Genomic DNA, 17,206 nt, shown 5'->3' with positions numbered 1-17,206 from the left:
AAATAGTTTCAATTTCTTCATCTGAGAATTGTCTGTTCATATCCTTTGACCATTTTTCAATTGGAGAATGGCTTGATTTTTTATAAATTAGAGTTAATTCTCTATATATTTTGGAAATGAGGCCTTTATCAGAACCTTTGACTGTAAAAATATTTTCCCAGTTTATTGCTTCCCTTCTAATCTTGTCTGCATTAGTTTTGTTTGTACAAAAACTTTTCAGTTTGGTATAATCGAAATTTTCTATTTTGTGATCAGTAATGATCTCTAGTTCTGCTTTGGTCATAAAGACCTTCCCCTTCCACAGGTCTGAGAGGTAAACTATCCTATGTTCCTCTAATTTATTAATAATTTCATTCTTTATGCCTAGGTCATGAACCCATTTTGACCTTATCTTGGTGTACGGCGTTAAGTATGGATCAATGCCTAGTTTCTGCCATATTAGTTTCCAATTTTCCCAGCAATTTTTATCAAACAGTAAGTTCTTATCCCAAAAGCTGGGATCTTTGGGTTTGTCAAAGACTAGGTTGCTATATTTGTTGACTGTTTTATCCCTTGAACCTAATCTATTCCACTGATCAACTAATCTATTCCTTAGCCAATACCAAATAGTTTTGGTAACTGCTGCTCTATAATATAATTTTAGATCTGGTACAGCTAAGCCACCATCATTTGATTTTTTTTTCATTAATTCCCTTGAAATTCTTGACCTTTTGTTTTTCCATATGAACTTTGTTGTTATTTTTTCTAGGTCATTAAAATAGTTTTTTGGGAGTCTGATTGGTATAGCGCTAAATAAATAGATTAGTTTAGGTAATATTGTCATCTTTATTATATTTGCTCGCCCTATCCAAGAGCATTTAATATTTTTCCAATTGGTTAGATCAGACTTAATTTGTGTGAAAAGTGGTCTGTTTTTGCTCATAAAGTTTCTGATTTTCCCTTGGCAGATAGATTCCTAAATATTTTATATTATCAGTAGTTACTTTAAATGGAATTTCTCTTTGTAATTCTGACTGTTGGATTTTGTTAGTGATATATAAGAATGCTGATGACTTATGTGGGTTTATTTTATAACCAGCAACTTTGCTAAAGTTGTGGATTATTTCTAATATGAGTTGTGACATTTGAGCAACAGTCAAATATCACTAAATAGATGAGTCTAAATAAGTGAGAAGAGAGCTGAAATAATAATTTAAAAATATCCATTCTCCTATGTTTCTCCAAAGTTTCATAGAAGAAAAAACCTTGTTCTGGGAGTTGTGAGAAATGCCAAATATCAGCATTCTGATTAACTAGCTGCACCCTCAGACACATTCTCTGGAGCTCAGATTGACATAAAGGTTATGAAGACTGTCCAAAGTCACCTATAGTTTATGTATCATCAAACTTTCCACTTATTGCTACTATACATGTTATTTGTCACAATTAACTCCTATACTCCTGAACTTACTCTATCACCTGTCTTTGTACCTTTGAAAAAGTAATTTTTCCTGCTGAGAGTACACATCTTCCTCACCTCCACTTCCTTGAATTCTTAGCTTCCTTTAAAATCCTGCTCAGGTGCCATATCCTATGGATAATCTTTCCTTAGCTTCCATCTAGTTGTTGGAGTTCTCTTCTTCTTTAAGATATTAAGTATTTTACTTAGTAGAAATAGTAACAAAAGGTAGTAATATCAATAACAATAATAACAGTCTTGACAAATTGCTGTATTGTAAATGCAAATACCAATATACCTTAAGGAACCCCACAATAAATTTTAAGATAAAACTATGGTTAAAAATAACATTTCAATGCAGGTAGAAACACTTTACTAGCAATAGAAAATACTTTATCGGGTAGCTAGAATTATACATCAGAAGTTATCCTTTATAAGCTAACATATGACAAATTTCTATATGAGAAATCCAAAACATTCTTGAGAACTTGATAATTGAACTCTCTTGATGAAAGAAATAAAGCCCCATTATATATAGAATTTTTATCTTTTAATTGTGTAAAATGATATAGGATTTAACTGTATAAGAATAAGAATATTTTAATAGATGCCTCCATACCAAATGCTAATAATATACAAAGTAAATAGAATGAAATGGTTTCAAAATATAGAAAAGATTCCTAGTTAGAGAAATTAAGGTGATAGGCCAACAGCTTGAGTTATATTTCCCTTGCATCCATTGCTACTGTAGTTATCCTAAAGATATATGCTGAAAAAGTTTGGTCTTTGAGTATGTAAGGAATGGCTTATATTTGATGTAAGGAATTGGTTATATTTGAGCAGGGTAGTAACAGTGAAAACTGTATTTTAGACAGCAACATGTAAAAGGAACTGGAGGAGAGTAATATATAGGAAATTTAAGATGATGTAAAAATAAAGATAAAATAACTTTTTTTCTTAAAAAAGAACTTAGCAGGATAAAAAGACTAGAGACAGGATGCCTAGTCAAAAGCTGTTTGTTTTTGTTATTGTAGTGATGGTGATAGTGGTGACAGGTTATAGTGATTGTGATAGGTCGATATTAGTCCAAAGCATAAAGGCCTAATCTAAGGATGGGGAAACTGAAATGAGTGAACAACAGCAAAAGAGAATGAAAGATACAAAATGTATTTTTTCAGGGAAAAAAATGATAAGACTTTACAATTGATTTTACTCACTCATTCTCTCATGTCTCTGTTTTTGGGTTAGTACTTCATTTTTCTTCTCCTTTACCTCTCTTAAAAAAATAACCTAATGTGACAGTTCCAGATGGGTAGGCAGGGAGACAACAAGCATTTATTAAGTGCTTATTATGTGAAAAGCAATGTGCTAAGTATTGGGAATTCAAAATCAAGTACAGAGAAACACAATCCTTGAACTAAGAGAATTTACATTTTACATTTTAATGGAAGAAGAATACACATAATAGTGAGATTAAAAGGAAGGAGGGAAGGTATCCATGTGAGCTCATGGAACACAAAAAGTCGGAAACAGAGCTTGGATGGGAATGAACCAGGTTGTCCTAATCCCATCTCCCAAAGAGAAACCCCAGAAAGAACTCTTTTTTGGGGGTGAGGCAATTGGGGTTAAATAACTTGCCTAGGATCACACAGCTAGGAAGTATTAAATATATGATATTGAATTTGAACTCAGAGTCTCCTGACTCAAGGGCTGGTGCTCTATCCACTGTACCATCTAGCTGCCCCTAGAAGGAACTTATTAATGGGAGGCTTTTAGTAGCATGGTGGAGAGATGTCTAGGGAGATAAAACTCTTGGTAGTGAGAGAATTTATAGGGTAAAAGGACATCTTACTTACTAGGGCAAATTTCAAAGAATCAGACATATAGACAGGAAAGGAAATATGTCTTAAATCTATTTCATCTTCTCTATTCTTACTACCATCAACATACAAACACTCATTACAATCTATTTGGACTATTTCAATAGTTTCTTTATAGATCTCCTCAGCTGAAACTCTCTTCCAGATTCAATCTTACTTCATATTAGTGTTATAATAATTTATCTTGAACACTGGATTGACCATCTTGCTATTCTGCTCAAAAATCCTCAGTAGCTTCCTATTGCCTGCCATGTAAGGTTGTAATTTGTGTGCACAGCATTGAAGATTATACAGCAGCATCTTTACAGCTTTATCTCACATTGCTCCTCTCTATACATTCAATATGATAAGCAAACTGGAGAGTTCTTTTTCCCTTGAATTATTATTGAGTTATTTTACCTCATGACTTTGCTCAAGTTGGCTTACTCTTGGGATACCTTTCTTCCTTTTCACCTGTTGAAATCATATTTAAGTTTCAATTCAAATGAGTTTCATTCAAGCTTTCCATGTTCACTCTGAATCAGCAGTAGGCTTCTTTATATCTCATGTAGCAATTTTCTTCATAATGCTTGGGCACTTCTATTATGTAATTTTGTCTTTAATTTTCATTTTGGTGTCTTATCTCTCTATTATTAAGAAATATTGAAAACAAAGAATATGTAGTATCTAAATTTTATACTTCTACATGGTTCCACCCCTCCCCCAGGGCCCAATACAGTATTCTGAATACTTAGGAGTTTTATGAATTTATATATTTCTTTTGTTGTTATAACAAGAATCAAATTATAATTTTGGGTTTTTAAAAATCCTAAAAGAAAAATGAATGTGTGTATATTTGTGGGTGTATATGTAAATATGTATTATGTACATGTTAACAGGAAATTTCCAATGTATAATCTACATAAAAACAAAATTTCCTCTAAAAATGTTTCTTATTTTCATTTTCTAGGATGGAAGAAACAGTACGAAACCTACTTCAGAATCAAGGACCTCCAGAAGGAAAGAAAGAAGATACAATGAATATAATGATCTACCAGGTATAACACATTTTTTCCTACTTAGCTAAATGTGGAGTAATTTTTTTTTTCTTGTACTTATATAGTTAAATAGTCACAGTCACACAGATGAAAAAAGAGAGAGAGAGAGAGAGAAAAAGAGAGAGAGAGAGAGAGAGGCATAAAATGTAATCTAAACCAAAAGCCCAAATATGTGTAGGCCAAAATGGTTGGAGTGCAAACAGTTCTCTAAGTAATGCTCTGAAGAGCCAGGGCATAAGAAGCTCCATTAGCTGTCTACCTGTTGCCTTGAGGATCAAATTCAAACTCTCCTGATTTGCATCTAAAGGTTTTCACTGTCTGCCTCCAGCCTACCTGTCAGTTTTACTTCCTATTTTGCCTTTTAAGTACTCCATGGTGAGCTAAACTGGCTTACTTACATAAAAGCCTATTTCCTATTTCCATGTCTTTTCACAATTTTGCCCAAGATGTCATCTTCACTTTTCCCACTTATAATCTCTGGGCTTTTTAAGCCTCACTTAATGTTTCACCTTCTACATGAAGCCTTTCTTGTTCTTCCTATCTCAGTCGTTTATTAAAGCCTTCCCTGTCCCCATTGCTTGGTATTTAGTTTTATTTATCTGTGTCTTGCCTCTCCTCTGGTAGAATATAATATCCTTGCAAGCAAGGACTATTTGTTTCTTTGTATTCTTAGCACACAATACAATATCTGACATGTGGTGGTTTAATAAAGGCTTATTGAATGAATGCAAAAAAGGTGATGGATAGTTTGTTTCAGCCTAGTTTAGTTGCAAGGACATTAAATTGAGTCTGAAAAGAAGGGTTTAAATTCTGATTTTGTCACTTATTTCCCTTTTGACCTTACTCAAGTTGATGTCCTACTCTTGTCCTCCCTGCCCATATTTGCAAAAAAAAAGTGCTACTCTAATGGTCTCTAAAATTCCAGATCAAAATCTTTTTATTTTAATAACTTGAGGAGCTAACTTGCTCATACTTTCCCCATTGCTATTTAACTGCAACAATCTAATCTATAGGCTAAAGTAAGGGAAGAAGTAGAGGAAACATCATCTCAAGGGCAAAAAATAAAAGCATTTCTACATAGATAGTTTCCCCTTCAGAAAAGCAAGTAGAATTTGGACATAAATCCAAGTTGATGGGAATAATAGAGGTGGCTGTGATAGAGTGGACTGGGAGAAATGGAGATGGTTATAACATAAGGAGGTAATGGATAACCAGCAATGTAGATGATAAATTAGAATTCTTAGTGGTCTCAATAAGATATGATGAAGTCCACAACAAACTTCTCAGATGATAGGACAATGTGCTATGCAAGCCAGGGAATATTTAGTTTATTTGTGAATGCTCTTGGAAAGGATCAAGTGACTACATTCACATGATTAAGGTATTTCATTTATAAGCAGAAAGGTAGTTAGAAAATAGGAATGACTTTCTCGGTCTACTTTATTCTGGAATTTATCTAAACCAGTTTATACTGGGTCTAAAATGATAGCCTTCATGGGAAAGAATAAAGGTTAGAAAACTTATAATTCCAAGGAAATAGTCACCTGTTTGCAAAATGCCTGGTACATAATTATATTCATGAATGTGTGACAAATTCCAGAATGTAGTCTTTATTTGGGGATCCACAATTTCACTATTATATGCTGAATTGGGGGGCATTTGGAAGAAAAAACTAATAACATTCCAAGACTGAAAAACATTTTAGATAAATTGATGAATTTCTATTTAGGCTTATGGGTTTCTTTTTTTTTTTTTTTTAACATTTTCTGTTTAGTAAAAAAAGACTGAACAGATAAAAGAAAGACCAAAAAGGAAAATAAAACTAAACTAAAGAGAACAGAATACTGTCATGTAGCTCGCAGAACATGAGGATTCAAAATATATAACAATAAATTTCCAGTTTAAGAAACACTATATAATAGTAGAAGACATTTTATTCACGAGTATCCAACTTTTCTTTGCTTCCTAGTAGGTCGTTCTTTTGTTCTCTGCTCTGCACTTTTTAAACTTTATTCTTTTTTTCCCCTTTCACGCCCCCCCCCACTTCCCTCAATAAGACTATAGGTAAGCAAAGATATATTTAACAGATACACACACACACACACACACATAGACATTCACACCCATCCACAGATCCACATATATATAAATTCACATATACATAGTGCAACATGCATACATATCTATATATTCCAGATACACATACATTTATATACATGTACATTTACCCATACATAAACATGAATCTAAAACAATATTAGTATGGCTGATATAATGTAGATTTCTCTCTTGAATGAATCTTTAAGTTAGATTGTTCTAAGATCAATGATTACTGGTCATGCTTTTTTTTTTTCCTAATAAATTCAACTCCTGATCTTTGTGGTAGTATTTGTGAATATCTCTTCTTTCCTAGCCCTGTTAACTCTTCTACTTTAATTCTGCTCCTTAACTTACTTTTCTATTATTTAGCTTTTCCCCACCTAAGGATCCCTCCCATGTCTTCCTCTTTACCTTTGCATCCCTTCTGCTCAACCCTCCCCCCTTATTTCTTTATAGATTTTGGAAGAAGCTATCCCCTTTGTGGTATTTATGTATGTGTGTATGTGTGTGTGTATATATATATAGAGAGAGACATATGTGTATATATAGACATATATATGTCTATATATATAGGCATGTGTATATATATATATACACATGTGTCTGTATATATATATATATATATATATATATATATATATATATATACGTATGTATATATGTATATGTGTAATGTTGTCTATTTAACCCATTCCAGATGTGAGTAGATTTTCAGAACTATGAGCCCTCCTCCCCCCTCTTATACCTCTGTCTATTCTTCCTTTGTACCTCATTTGTATAAATCCTTCTTTTGAGCTACCTGTTTGCTGATGTCAGTCTTAAACATATAGTATACAACTCCATGTAAGAACCAGAAACAATTCATCTGTGTTAAGTTCCTTGAAATTATCTTGGATATTATATGTTAAATTTTCTATTGAGTTTGGGTTTCATTGAAAGAAAGTCCTGAAAATCTACAAGGTTGTTGAATGTCCATTTTTTCCATTCAATGTAATGGATAATTTTGCTGGATATGATATTTATGGTTGCAAGGATAGTTCTTTTGATTGCCAATACATATGATTCCAGAATCTACAGTCTTTTATTGTGGCTGCCGATAAATGCTGTACAATTCTAATTGTAATTCCAGCATGTTTGAATTGTTTTCTTCTTGTTTCTTGCAAAATTTTCCATTTGATCTGGGAATTTTGAAATTTGTCAATAATGTTCCTATGTTTTTTCCACAAAGGATCGCTTTGAGGTAGTAATTGGTGGATTTTTTTCTATTTCTACTTTCTCCTCATATTCTATCACTCCAGGATAATTTTCTTGGATTATTTTTTGCATTATTGTGTCAAAGTTCTTTTTCAGCTTTCAAGTAGTCCAATTATTCTTATATTTTATCTTTAAGATTTATTCTTCAGATCTGTTGTTTTTCTCATGTTTGACATCTGTTCAATTTGTTTATTCTTTATATTCTGTTTTCCTATTTCTTGACTCTTTCAGCTTCACTGGCTTCCCCTTGCCCAGTTCTAATTTTCAAAGAGTTATTTTTGTCTTTAAGATTCCATCTTTTTCTCTTCTTTCTCCCCCACAATATTCCTGTTTTTCTTGGATAGTTTTTATTTTTTCCTCAGTGTCTCTCATTTGATTTTTAAATTCTTTTTTAAGTTCTTCTATAAATTCTCTCTGGGAAGGGAGCCATTTAACTTTACTCTTAGGGATGGAAACTTTTTTTTTACTTCCTCTGAAGGTGAACTTCAGTCTTCCCTGTTCCTTCCTATATTAAGTTTCTATGTTTGGGATCTTCTTAGATGGTTCCTTTTTTTTTTTTTAATAATAGGTATTAGTGTAAGCATCTCTAATTGCAGAATGGGGAATTATACTTCTAGCTTCACTTCAGCTTTCCTTTCTGACCAGGAACCCCAAACCAAGAACTCCACCTACCTGCAAGTGCTCACATTCAGCAGAAACTATGTGCCACTGTTTCTGCACTCTCTGGGAGTGCTGCCTTGTTCTTCCCCAGTGCTTCATCTCTGCAGCACGGCTGGGCCCAGGTGATCCTAATCAACCAAGGTTCATTCAGTCTTCCAGGACTCAGCCTCCTGACTAGTCTGGGAAGCAGAAGTTCCTATGGTTCTGGTTGAGGCTCCAGGCAAATTCAGCTCACCCCAGGGCTCCCTACTTGGTATTCTGGGGAGCTAGCCTTGAGGTGTTTGCACTTCACATTGGCTAATTTCAGACCTGGGGTTGTTCTTTGGATCTTCTTGGGTTGTACCAGTAGAACTGCTGTTCTGCTCCAAGTCTTCTTTATTTTTCACAAGTCTATGTTCACCCTGAGGTGCAAATTTGTTCTGTTTGTGGGAGAAATGTGGAAAGCTTGAAATTTACTGACCTACTCCACCATCTTTCCAGAATCCTCCCATACTTATTTTCTTAATGGTTTTATATCTTTTCTCCATTATTTTTTCTCTTTTCCTTCCTTCTTTTTTTCCACTTTCTGTCTCCCTCCCCTCCTCTCTCTACTTCTGTCTCTCTCCCCTTCCCTCTCTTTATTTCACTCTTCATCTCTCTTCCCTGCTCTCTATTTTTGTCACACAGATATAGTTTGAATACCATGCACACTTTACAAAAGAATATAAATACTTTTCATTTTGCTCTCAGACTTGACATTATAGAAGCTATTCTGAGGATGGGATGAATGCTACAGATCCCATAGATTCTGAAGTGCCTTGAGGAAGCAGATTGTCTGGAGGAAGAAAATAGATGGACAACTGACTACTTAAAGATAGATAGTAGATGTGGCTCATATACATATAATCAACCAATAATATTCCTTTTCATTATAAAGGTAAATTGAGTGGAACTACTCCCTCCCACCTTCTTCAGGCTACCTTGGCTTTCTCAGTTCAGCCTGCCCTTGATATTAATTTTAATCGATTCTTATCTGCATACAAATCCTAGAAGAGAGGGAGAAAATTAATTTGTTTTGTCTATTTCCTGGACCTAGAGACAGTCCTCTTCTTAAAATACTCCCTTCTCCAATTCCTTTTCCTCCATTCTTCCTCATCCTCCTCCCTCTCCTCCTCTTCTTCCTTACTTCTTTCTCTTTTCTTTCCCCCTTCCCTCTCTCCTGGGATCCCCCACCAGTGTTAATAGCTAATTTTATATGCTGTTTCCTTTCCATATCTTCTTTGATTCTCACAACAACCATCTTCTCTTTCCTTATTAACTTCCTCTCTTCCTCTATACCTCTTTCTTTCTTACCCTCCCTTTCCTTCCTAAGGTTATTAATTAACATGTGTATATTTATATAACATTTATAGCCTTTACAAAGCATTCTACATATTTTTTTCCTTGTGACTTTCACTAATCCTCTCTTGTAAGGAAGGGATTGTGAATATCCTCACTTAATAGCTGGGAAAACTGTAACTAAAGAGAAGTCAATGTCATAAAACTAGTATTTGTGGCAGGATTGGATCCCAAATCTTGCTGGGTTCCATTTCCATTATATCTTAAGGGAAGGAATAAATACTAATTAATAGACACTTGATAAATGTTAATTGAATTAAAATGAAATCTCCACTAATGGCAGGACAAGAAGAAATGGATTCCAATTATAGCTTATGGGATTTCAATAAGTAACATGTATTGTTCAAAAATACTAGATTGCATTCAGGGAGAAAAGCTATAGATCCTAGTTCACTGGGGGTCATAGCAAAGGGATTCTCTGTTTCAGCTATGCTGGATATGTCCACTATAGCTGTCTAAAGATGAGGAATTAGACTCTCAAGCTCTGTTCCAGCCCAGATTCTACACTAGCTATTGTATGTGTTTTGTTATATGAAATCTTGATGGCAAGTTAAAAAAAAAGTCATTCTTGGACTGTATTAAATGACACCCAGGCCACTTGAAAGAGTAATGTTCCTCTAAAAAGGAAGCTGTTAGCCCTTTCTCATGGGCAACATCAGCCTTCATAGCCCCTAAATAATTCAGTATCACTATTTACCTTTACCACACTTCCTTTTCATGGTTTTGTTTCATAGAGCTGCTTGGATTCTTTCTATCATTATTTTCCATTCTTTTAACATCCTACTATTCAAGTCCTGTGCTTATAGACATTTAATATTAAAAATGTAATTTATTTCATGAGGCTGGAATTTGCTTAGAGAGGCAGGTCTACCTTTTAAAATGTGCCTACCCACAATCATCTCCCCACTATAATCCTAGCCTATTCGTTTTGGAAGATTAGCTCTTCTCTATAGAGGAAAGATAATCATTAACCTGTATTAATTCCATATCAAAGCATTTTTTAAAAAGTCATTACTTTAATTAGCCTCAGTTTCTTCATCTGTGAAATGAGGGGGTTGTACTGTGCTAGGGTCCCATCTTCTGCTAAATCCATGGCTCCTTTGATTATCCTTTATTAATTCTATACCTAGGGATTTTTCAATCATGACTTTAATTGGCCTCAGTTTCTTTCCCTGCAAAATGAAGGGGATGGGCTATATGATCCCTCAGGAGCCATCCAGCTATAATTTTTTATGGTTCTATGACTCTATGGTTAATAATTTCGGTAGATGCTACTATTAGTGCTGTCAGTAGAAAAGACAGTGAACACTTTCCTGAATCACAGTTCTATCTCAGAGGCGACAGCTTGAAAGAGAGAAGCCTCTATTTTGAAAAAAGTCATTGCTTTATCATTTGACTTGTCTAAACTTCAATCTGATCATAATTCCTATGCTCAGGATTTCTCTGATGGTACCTGGAGTCATATATAAAGTTTTGACAAAGGTAGGTGGGGGAAGTGGTAAAATTAATTTGGCTGAGACCAGAGGCTAACTTATCTTCAGTTTTATTTTGGTACCATTAATTCTTCCACTTCAGTCCCTGAACTAGCATTTCCTATTTAGAGACCTTATCCCTGTGTTGGTGAAGAAACCAAGTTAAAATAACCATAAGCATATTATAATCTATTCCACTTTTATCTGCTGCCTTGTCTGGTTTCCTCTCCACAGAACAAAATACCATTGAATTGGGCACTCATGGTTTTTCCTGCCCATTTTCTTGCATCCTTTTGTGCTTTGTAGATTATAAGCTCTTTGAGGGCAAAAACTATCTTTCTTTTTAATCACATATCCCTGGAGGTTAAAGTATTTTCTGGCATATCACAGACACTTGACAAATGTTTATTGTATTATATATATTACATTGGATAATAATCATAATTATAATTAATTTGTAGAAAAATAATCTGAGCTTCTTGGAGTAATAAAAAATCACTCCCCTATCTAAAACCTTGCAGTTATGCATTTTGAGTTTTGGAATAATTGTGTTGCCTTTCAAAATAAATTTAACCAAACAGGTTCTTAAGGTAATCCCTTGGGTGGCTGAGCAGCTAGATCATAGGAAACTATTGCAGGTTGAAGTTTCATTGATTAATATAGAAATATTAATTACTATTTGAATAACATTAAATGCAGAATTGTGCTCTTCAACAACATTATATAGAATCAGTTGATCAAAAAGCATTTATTAAGCCCCTATTGTATTCCAGGCATGATGATATCTATAGATCTGGGAATTAATCTTATTGCATTAGTATGTTACTAGCATTCATATTTCTAAATAGACTCATCTGAATATATTATAATAGATTAATTTTCTTATCAATTAAAATGTTTCTGGGTAGATTGTTGGAGATGTTTTAGGCTACACTTATGTTGTATAAGCCTACTGAGATAACTGAAAGATGTGAATTTTGTGAATGTGAATTCATAGAAACATGGAATTACTACTTAAATTGCTGAAAGAGGTGAATTGTATGAATGTGAATTCATAGAAACATTAGAACAGGAAGGAACTGACAGCTACAAGTACTTCCTTCATTTTGTAGCTCAATCAATCAACCAAAAAATATTTATTAAGCTCTTATCATGTATCAGTTACTATACTAGTTATGGGAGATCAAAAGCTATAAATAGTAACCTCTGTCTTCAAGGAGCTTATATTCAAGCAGAAGAAATAATGTGCATATTATATAACTAAGTACAAAATATATGCACAGTAAATATTACATGATTTCAAAGGATACTAGAAGTTGGAGAATCAAGAAAGATAATGACTGAAATGTGAAATATCTTGAAGGAGGAATAAATCTGGAAAGGCAGTTTGGAGCCAAATTATAAGGATTTTAATGACAAATAGGGAAGTTTCTATTTGATCCCAGCTTCTTGACCAGAAAAGTGACATACTACCATCACTGTGCTTCACTGTGGAAATAGTGGGAAAGATGGATTGGAAAGGGGAGACTTAAAGCAGAAAGAAAAATTAGGAGGCTATTGCTATATTACAGATGAGGAGAGCCTGAACTAATATAGTGGCCCTGTGAAAGAGGATGAGGAAATGGAAGTGAGGAACTTTGTTGTTGTTTAGTTATTTCAGTTGTGTTCAATTGCTACCTCAGTTGAAGTTTTCTTGGCAAAGATACTGGAATGGTTTCCCATTTTCTTATCCACTTTATAAATGAAGAAGACAGCTGGCAAGTGTCTGAGGCCAGAATGGAACTTGAAAAGAAGAGTCTTCCTAATTCTGGATGGACACTCTATACACTGCACCATCGGCTGCCCAGAGATTTTGAAGGAGTAAAATAAACAAGGGATAGCTAGGATGTGGGAATGTTAAAATAAGGGAAAGTGAAGAATTGGGATCACCCAGGATTGTATAGGTGGGTGATTAGGAGGATGATGGATCTTTAGTAGAAATAGGCAATTTAGGAAATGAGATGAGCTTTGGGGAGAGGGAAAGAAGTTATTGTCCATTCTCTTTTGAACAGAATAAATTTAATAGGCTTTTGGTGCATCTCCTATATAATTCCCATAGGACAGTTAGGGATATGGGACTAGGACATGAGACATATTATGACTAAATTCAGAAGTCTTGAAATCATCTGGACATGTATAATAATTGAACTCATGGAAAGTGAAGATGTTCCTGAGAGAGTCAGGAGAAATACAAAATTTGCTGACAGAGTTTTTGGATATACCCTTAGAAACAGGGCATATCCAGAAATAGCTTAGCTACAGGTGGACATATATGAAGATAAAACAATCCAGTTAATGCTAGAGCCAAGAAAAGAATGTAGGTTCTTCTTTTCCCCTTCTATTATATGTAGTAAGATTCTTTTTATAGGTACCTCAGATGCCTATTACTTAAACCCTTTCTTCAATCTTTTCAATTTGGTATTGTCTTTATTATTATTAATTATTATTATTTTTATTAGGGTTTTTTGTTTTTTGGTGAGGCAGTTAGGGTTAAGTGACTTGCCCAGAGTAAGATGGCTAAGAAATGTTAAGTGTCTGAAGTTGTATTTTAACTCAAATCCTCATGACTTCAGAATCGATGTTCTATTTACTGCACCATCTAGCTGCCCTTTGGTGTTGTCTTAAAACCAAACTTGGAAAGATACCTTTTTCTGAAATCTTACCATTAATTTTTTTCTGCTCTTTCTTGCCTTTTAAATTAATAAATGTATGGAATACATTTGGTTTTTAGCATAAAAAACTTCTAAAGTGCTCAAAACATCTCCTTCTAAAATTTATCCCTCAAAATGTTAATAAAGTATTACTAGAAAAAATGTACTGACCTCCTTGTATAGAGTATTTTTGTCCCTGAGTCTCAGAAAAGAGCCATCATTGTCAAAGACAACCTATTATATGTACCTTTTAAAATTTTCTTTGATTTTTTTGTGATTTTTTTAAAATTAAAGGAAAATAAGAAATCAGATTTTTCATTTTTAAATGAAAAAATTTTCATTCTACTCTTTAACTTTTTTACAACTTCTTTGAAACATAACAGAACTCCTCAGCATCAGAACTTGCCTCTGAATCCAGTATAAAAATAAACAGAAGTGAGCTGACATGCACTAATAGGCCTTATAATGTGCCCTTCTTTCCAGTCTCCTGTGTAATAGAAAATGCACATGTAATGGAAATATTGCCATAATTAGTGTAGTTGGTGACATCTACACCTAGGGCAGAAACATTTCATTAGGAAGAAATGAAAAACAAGTAAAAGTTATCTCTGAAAGAGTGAAAAATCAGCCCAATCTGTTTCTCCATTTGTTTTTTTTTTTGTTTGTTTTGTTTTGTTTTTATTTGATTTTTTGCTCCATCATTCTCTCTGCCTCCCTCCTTCTATCTCTCTGTGAGTTTGGGATTTGTTGTGCTATGTCCTCCAGATTCTTAGGTCACCATTCTCACTTGATCAAATTAAGATAGGAAAATTTAGCCAGATAAAATTCATTGCTATCAACAAATGGGAGTAACTGATAGTGAAACAACATAGAATCGGTTAGGAAATGCTATGTCTTATGATTCATGTCCCCCAAAATACACAACAAATACAGGGGACATTTAATATATTGGAATAATCATATAAAGTTTGTGAAATTTGAAAGCAAATATTAGTTTTGAGGTTCTAAAATAGAATCATCATTCATTTCCTTATGATAGTTAATGTTTTATTTTAGAAGCAATATGGTATGTTGAGAAAGTAAAATGTAGAGACAGCCTGGAAGATCCAGATTCAAAATCTGTCACCACTACCTGCTAACTATGTGCACATAGATAAGTCAGTTAAACTTTTTGAGTCTCTAGTTGTTCATTTGCAAAATGGTGTTAACAATTCTTTCACTGTATAACTCACAGAATTATTATAAGAATCGAACAATAAAATATGTCAAATTTCTTTGTAACCATAAATCACTCCATTATTGTAAGTTGCTGGGTGTTTATTTTTCATTATTATGAGACAATATGATATTTAGCTTTGGGGGGAAAAAACTTGTCATAGTCAGAGTTGTGCTAGAGATATGGACTCGCGCTAACTGTAATTTGAAAAAGCTGATTATTAAATTTTCAGTGTGACCATTTACAGCTCAGATATCAGCAATCATCCCAAATCAGAACCTGGTTTATTGTTCTGTTTATTACCTAGACTTAATAATGAAATTCAACTTAAAATTTTATTTGCATACACTTTTCCCGGAAAGCCTAGTTGTTAAACACTTACCAATATACCTTTGTTTCCCCTGTAAATACTACTTAAATGAAATAGATGTACTGTGAAGACTTGATAACTAAAGGCTGAAGAGGAGGAAGAGGAGAAGGAAGAGGATATAATAATAATAATATAAAAAGTATTATATAAATACCTTTACATTCATTATTGCATTTGAGCCTCACAACACCCCTGGGCATGGAGAGGTCTGGCCCTGCAGTTAAGAAGGTCTGTATTGAAGTCTTGCCTCTGACATATATTAGCCACATTACCAAAGGCAATTTACTGAATTCCTCAGCCAGCCCCCCAGATAACTCTTTTGGACTATAAATCTAAGAGAACCTGCAGATCTACATCACTAGAGGCAGTATCCACACCAGGGAGTTTCCAACATGATGAACCCATACATCAGGATACAGCTATATTCTTCTTGCCTCCTTTCCCCAAAAAGCTTTGTATCGGTAAACATTAATAAACAAGCAGAATGAGCTAGTAGAATGAAACACTGACTTGGGACTCAGAATATACATGTTGCTCCCAAGTCTGTTGCTAACTGGTTGTGTGGCTTGTATTGTGTTCAGTTATTTCATGACTAAGATGACTGATGCTTTGTGACTCCATTTCGGTTTTTTTTTTTTTTTTTTTTTTGACAAAGATACTGGTATGGTTTGTCAGTTCCTTTCCCAGCTCATTTTACAGATAAGGAAACTGAGGCAAGCAGGTTTGAGTAACTTGCCTAGGGTCACATAGCTACTAAGTGTATAGGATGAATATGAACTCGAGTCTTCTTGACTCCAGGATCACATTCTATCCACAATCCAATTTTGCTGCCTTGGCTTTGGATAAGTAGTTTCAGTTCTTTGGACATTATTCTGCTCATGTGTACAATCAGTGGATTAGATTAACTGATCACATCATTGATGTGGTTCTTCCACATAATGAATATTGTCATTCTAGATATAGGACATCTCTGCACATTTATAAATCCATAAAATACATGGAAAGTATGTGTTTATGGCATTTAAGTAGCATAACAGAGTTGACCATTTAAGACAAACATAAATTTAGTGAGGAATGCTTTTGCTGCAAAGACATGAGTTTCCTATAAAAGCCTTCATTACGTGAAGAGGCAAAGAGAAAAGCCTAGACCAAAGCAAAATTGCAAAACAAATAAAATTTGTCTTTGGTTGCCCCATTATCCTTAATATTCTTTTCTTCTTTTCAGAGTACCCTTCCACTTCTGTCCTCCACTTTCAAGCATCCAGTGTCTTTGTGTCCTTTCTCTTTTTCTCCAATAAAAGTGTTTCCATTAAAGTTTCCATTTTGTATCATTCACTTATGTGTTAGCCTACATTTAAATTAATTATTGCAACTCAGAGTTGTGTTCTTTAAATTGTATTTGCATACATTGTTCCCAGAAAATCTAGTTATTAAACATTTACCAATACACACTCATTTTCCTCTGAAAACATTGCTTAAGCGAAAAAAATTTATAGTGAAGGCTCAGGGGATGAAGTCATCACCTACCTGGAGACTGATAACTATAGGCTGATGAGGAGAATGAAGAGGATGAGGAGAATGAGGGTGAGGACGATAACAATACTAATATAAAAAGCATTCTGCAAAGTCCTTTACATTCATTATTTCATTTTAGTCTCACAATACTCCTGGGCATGGATAGAAATTATAATTCATGAATAAGATGGTTTATC

At 34.0% G+C, this 17,206-nt stretch overlaps 1 protein-coding gene across 3 annotated transcripts in view; it reads left to right on the top strand.

The window, feature by feature from the left end:
• The window catches only part of NCKAP5 (NCK associated protein 5), a 679,630-nt gene that overhangs the window by 329,786 nt on the left and 332,638 nt on the right, over positions 1–17,206 (top strand). For all 3 annotated transcript variants that reach the window (XM_031963671.1, XM_031963673.1, XM_031963674.1), the window contains exon 4: positions 4,268–4,355. In XM_031963671.1, coding sequence (XP_031819531.1) covers positions 4,268–4,355 — 88 coding nt within the window. The remainder of the gene's footprint in view (positions 1–4,267; positions 4,356–17,206) is intronic.

The sequence above is a fragment of the Sarcophilus harrisii genome, chromosome 3, assembly GCF_902635505.1.
Source record: "Sarcophilus harrisii chromosome 3, mSarHar1.11, whole genome shotgun sequence".
Lineage (NCBI taxonomy): Eukaryota > Metazoa > Chordata > Mammalia > Dasyuromorphia > Dasyuridae > Sarcophilus > Sarcophilus harrisii.
Note: the sequence above shows the minus strand (reverse complement) of the source record. Positions and strands in the feature narration are given on the sequence as shown.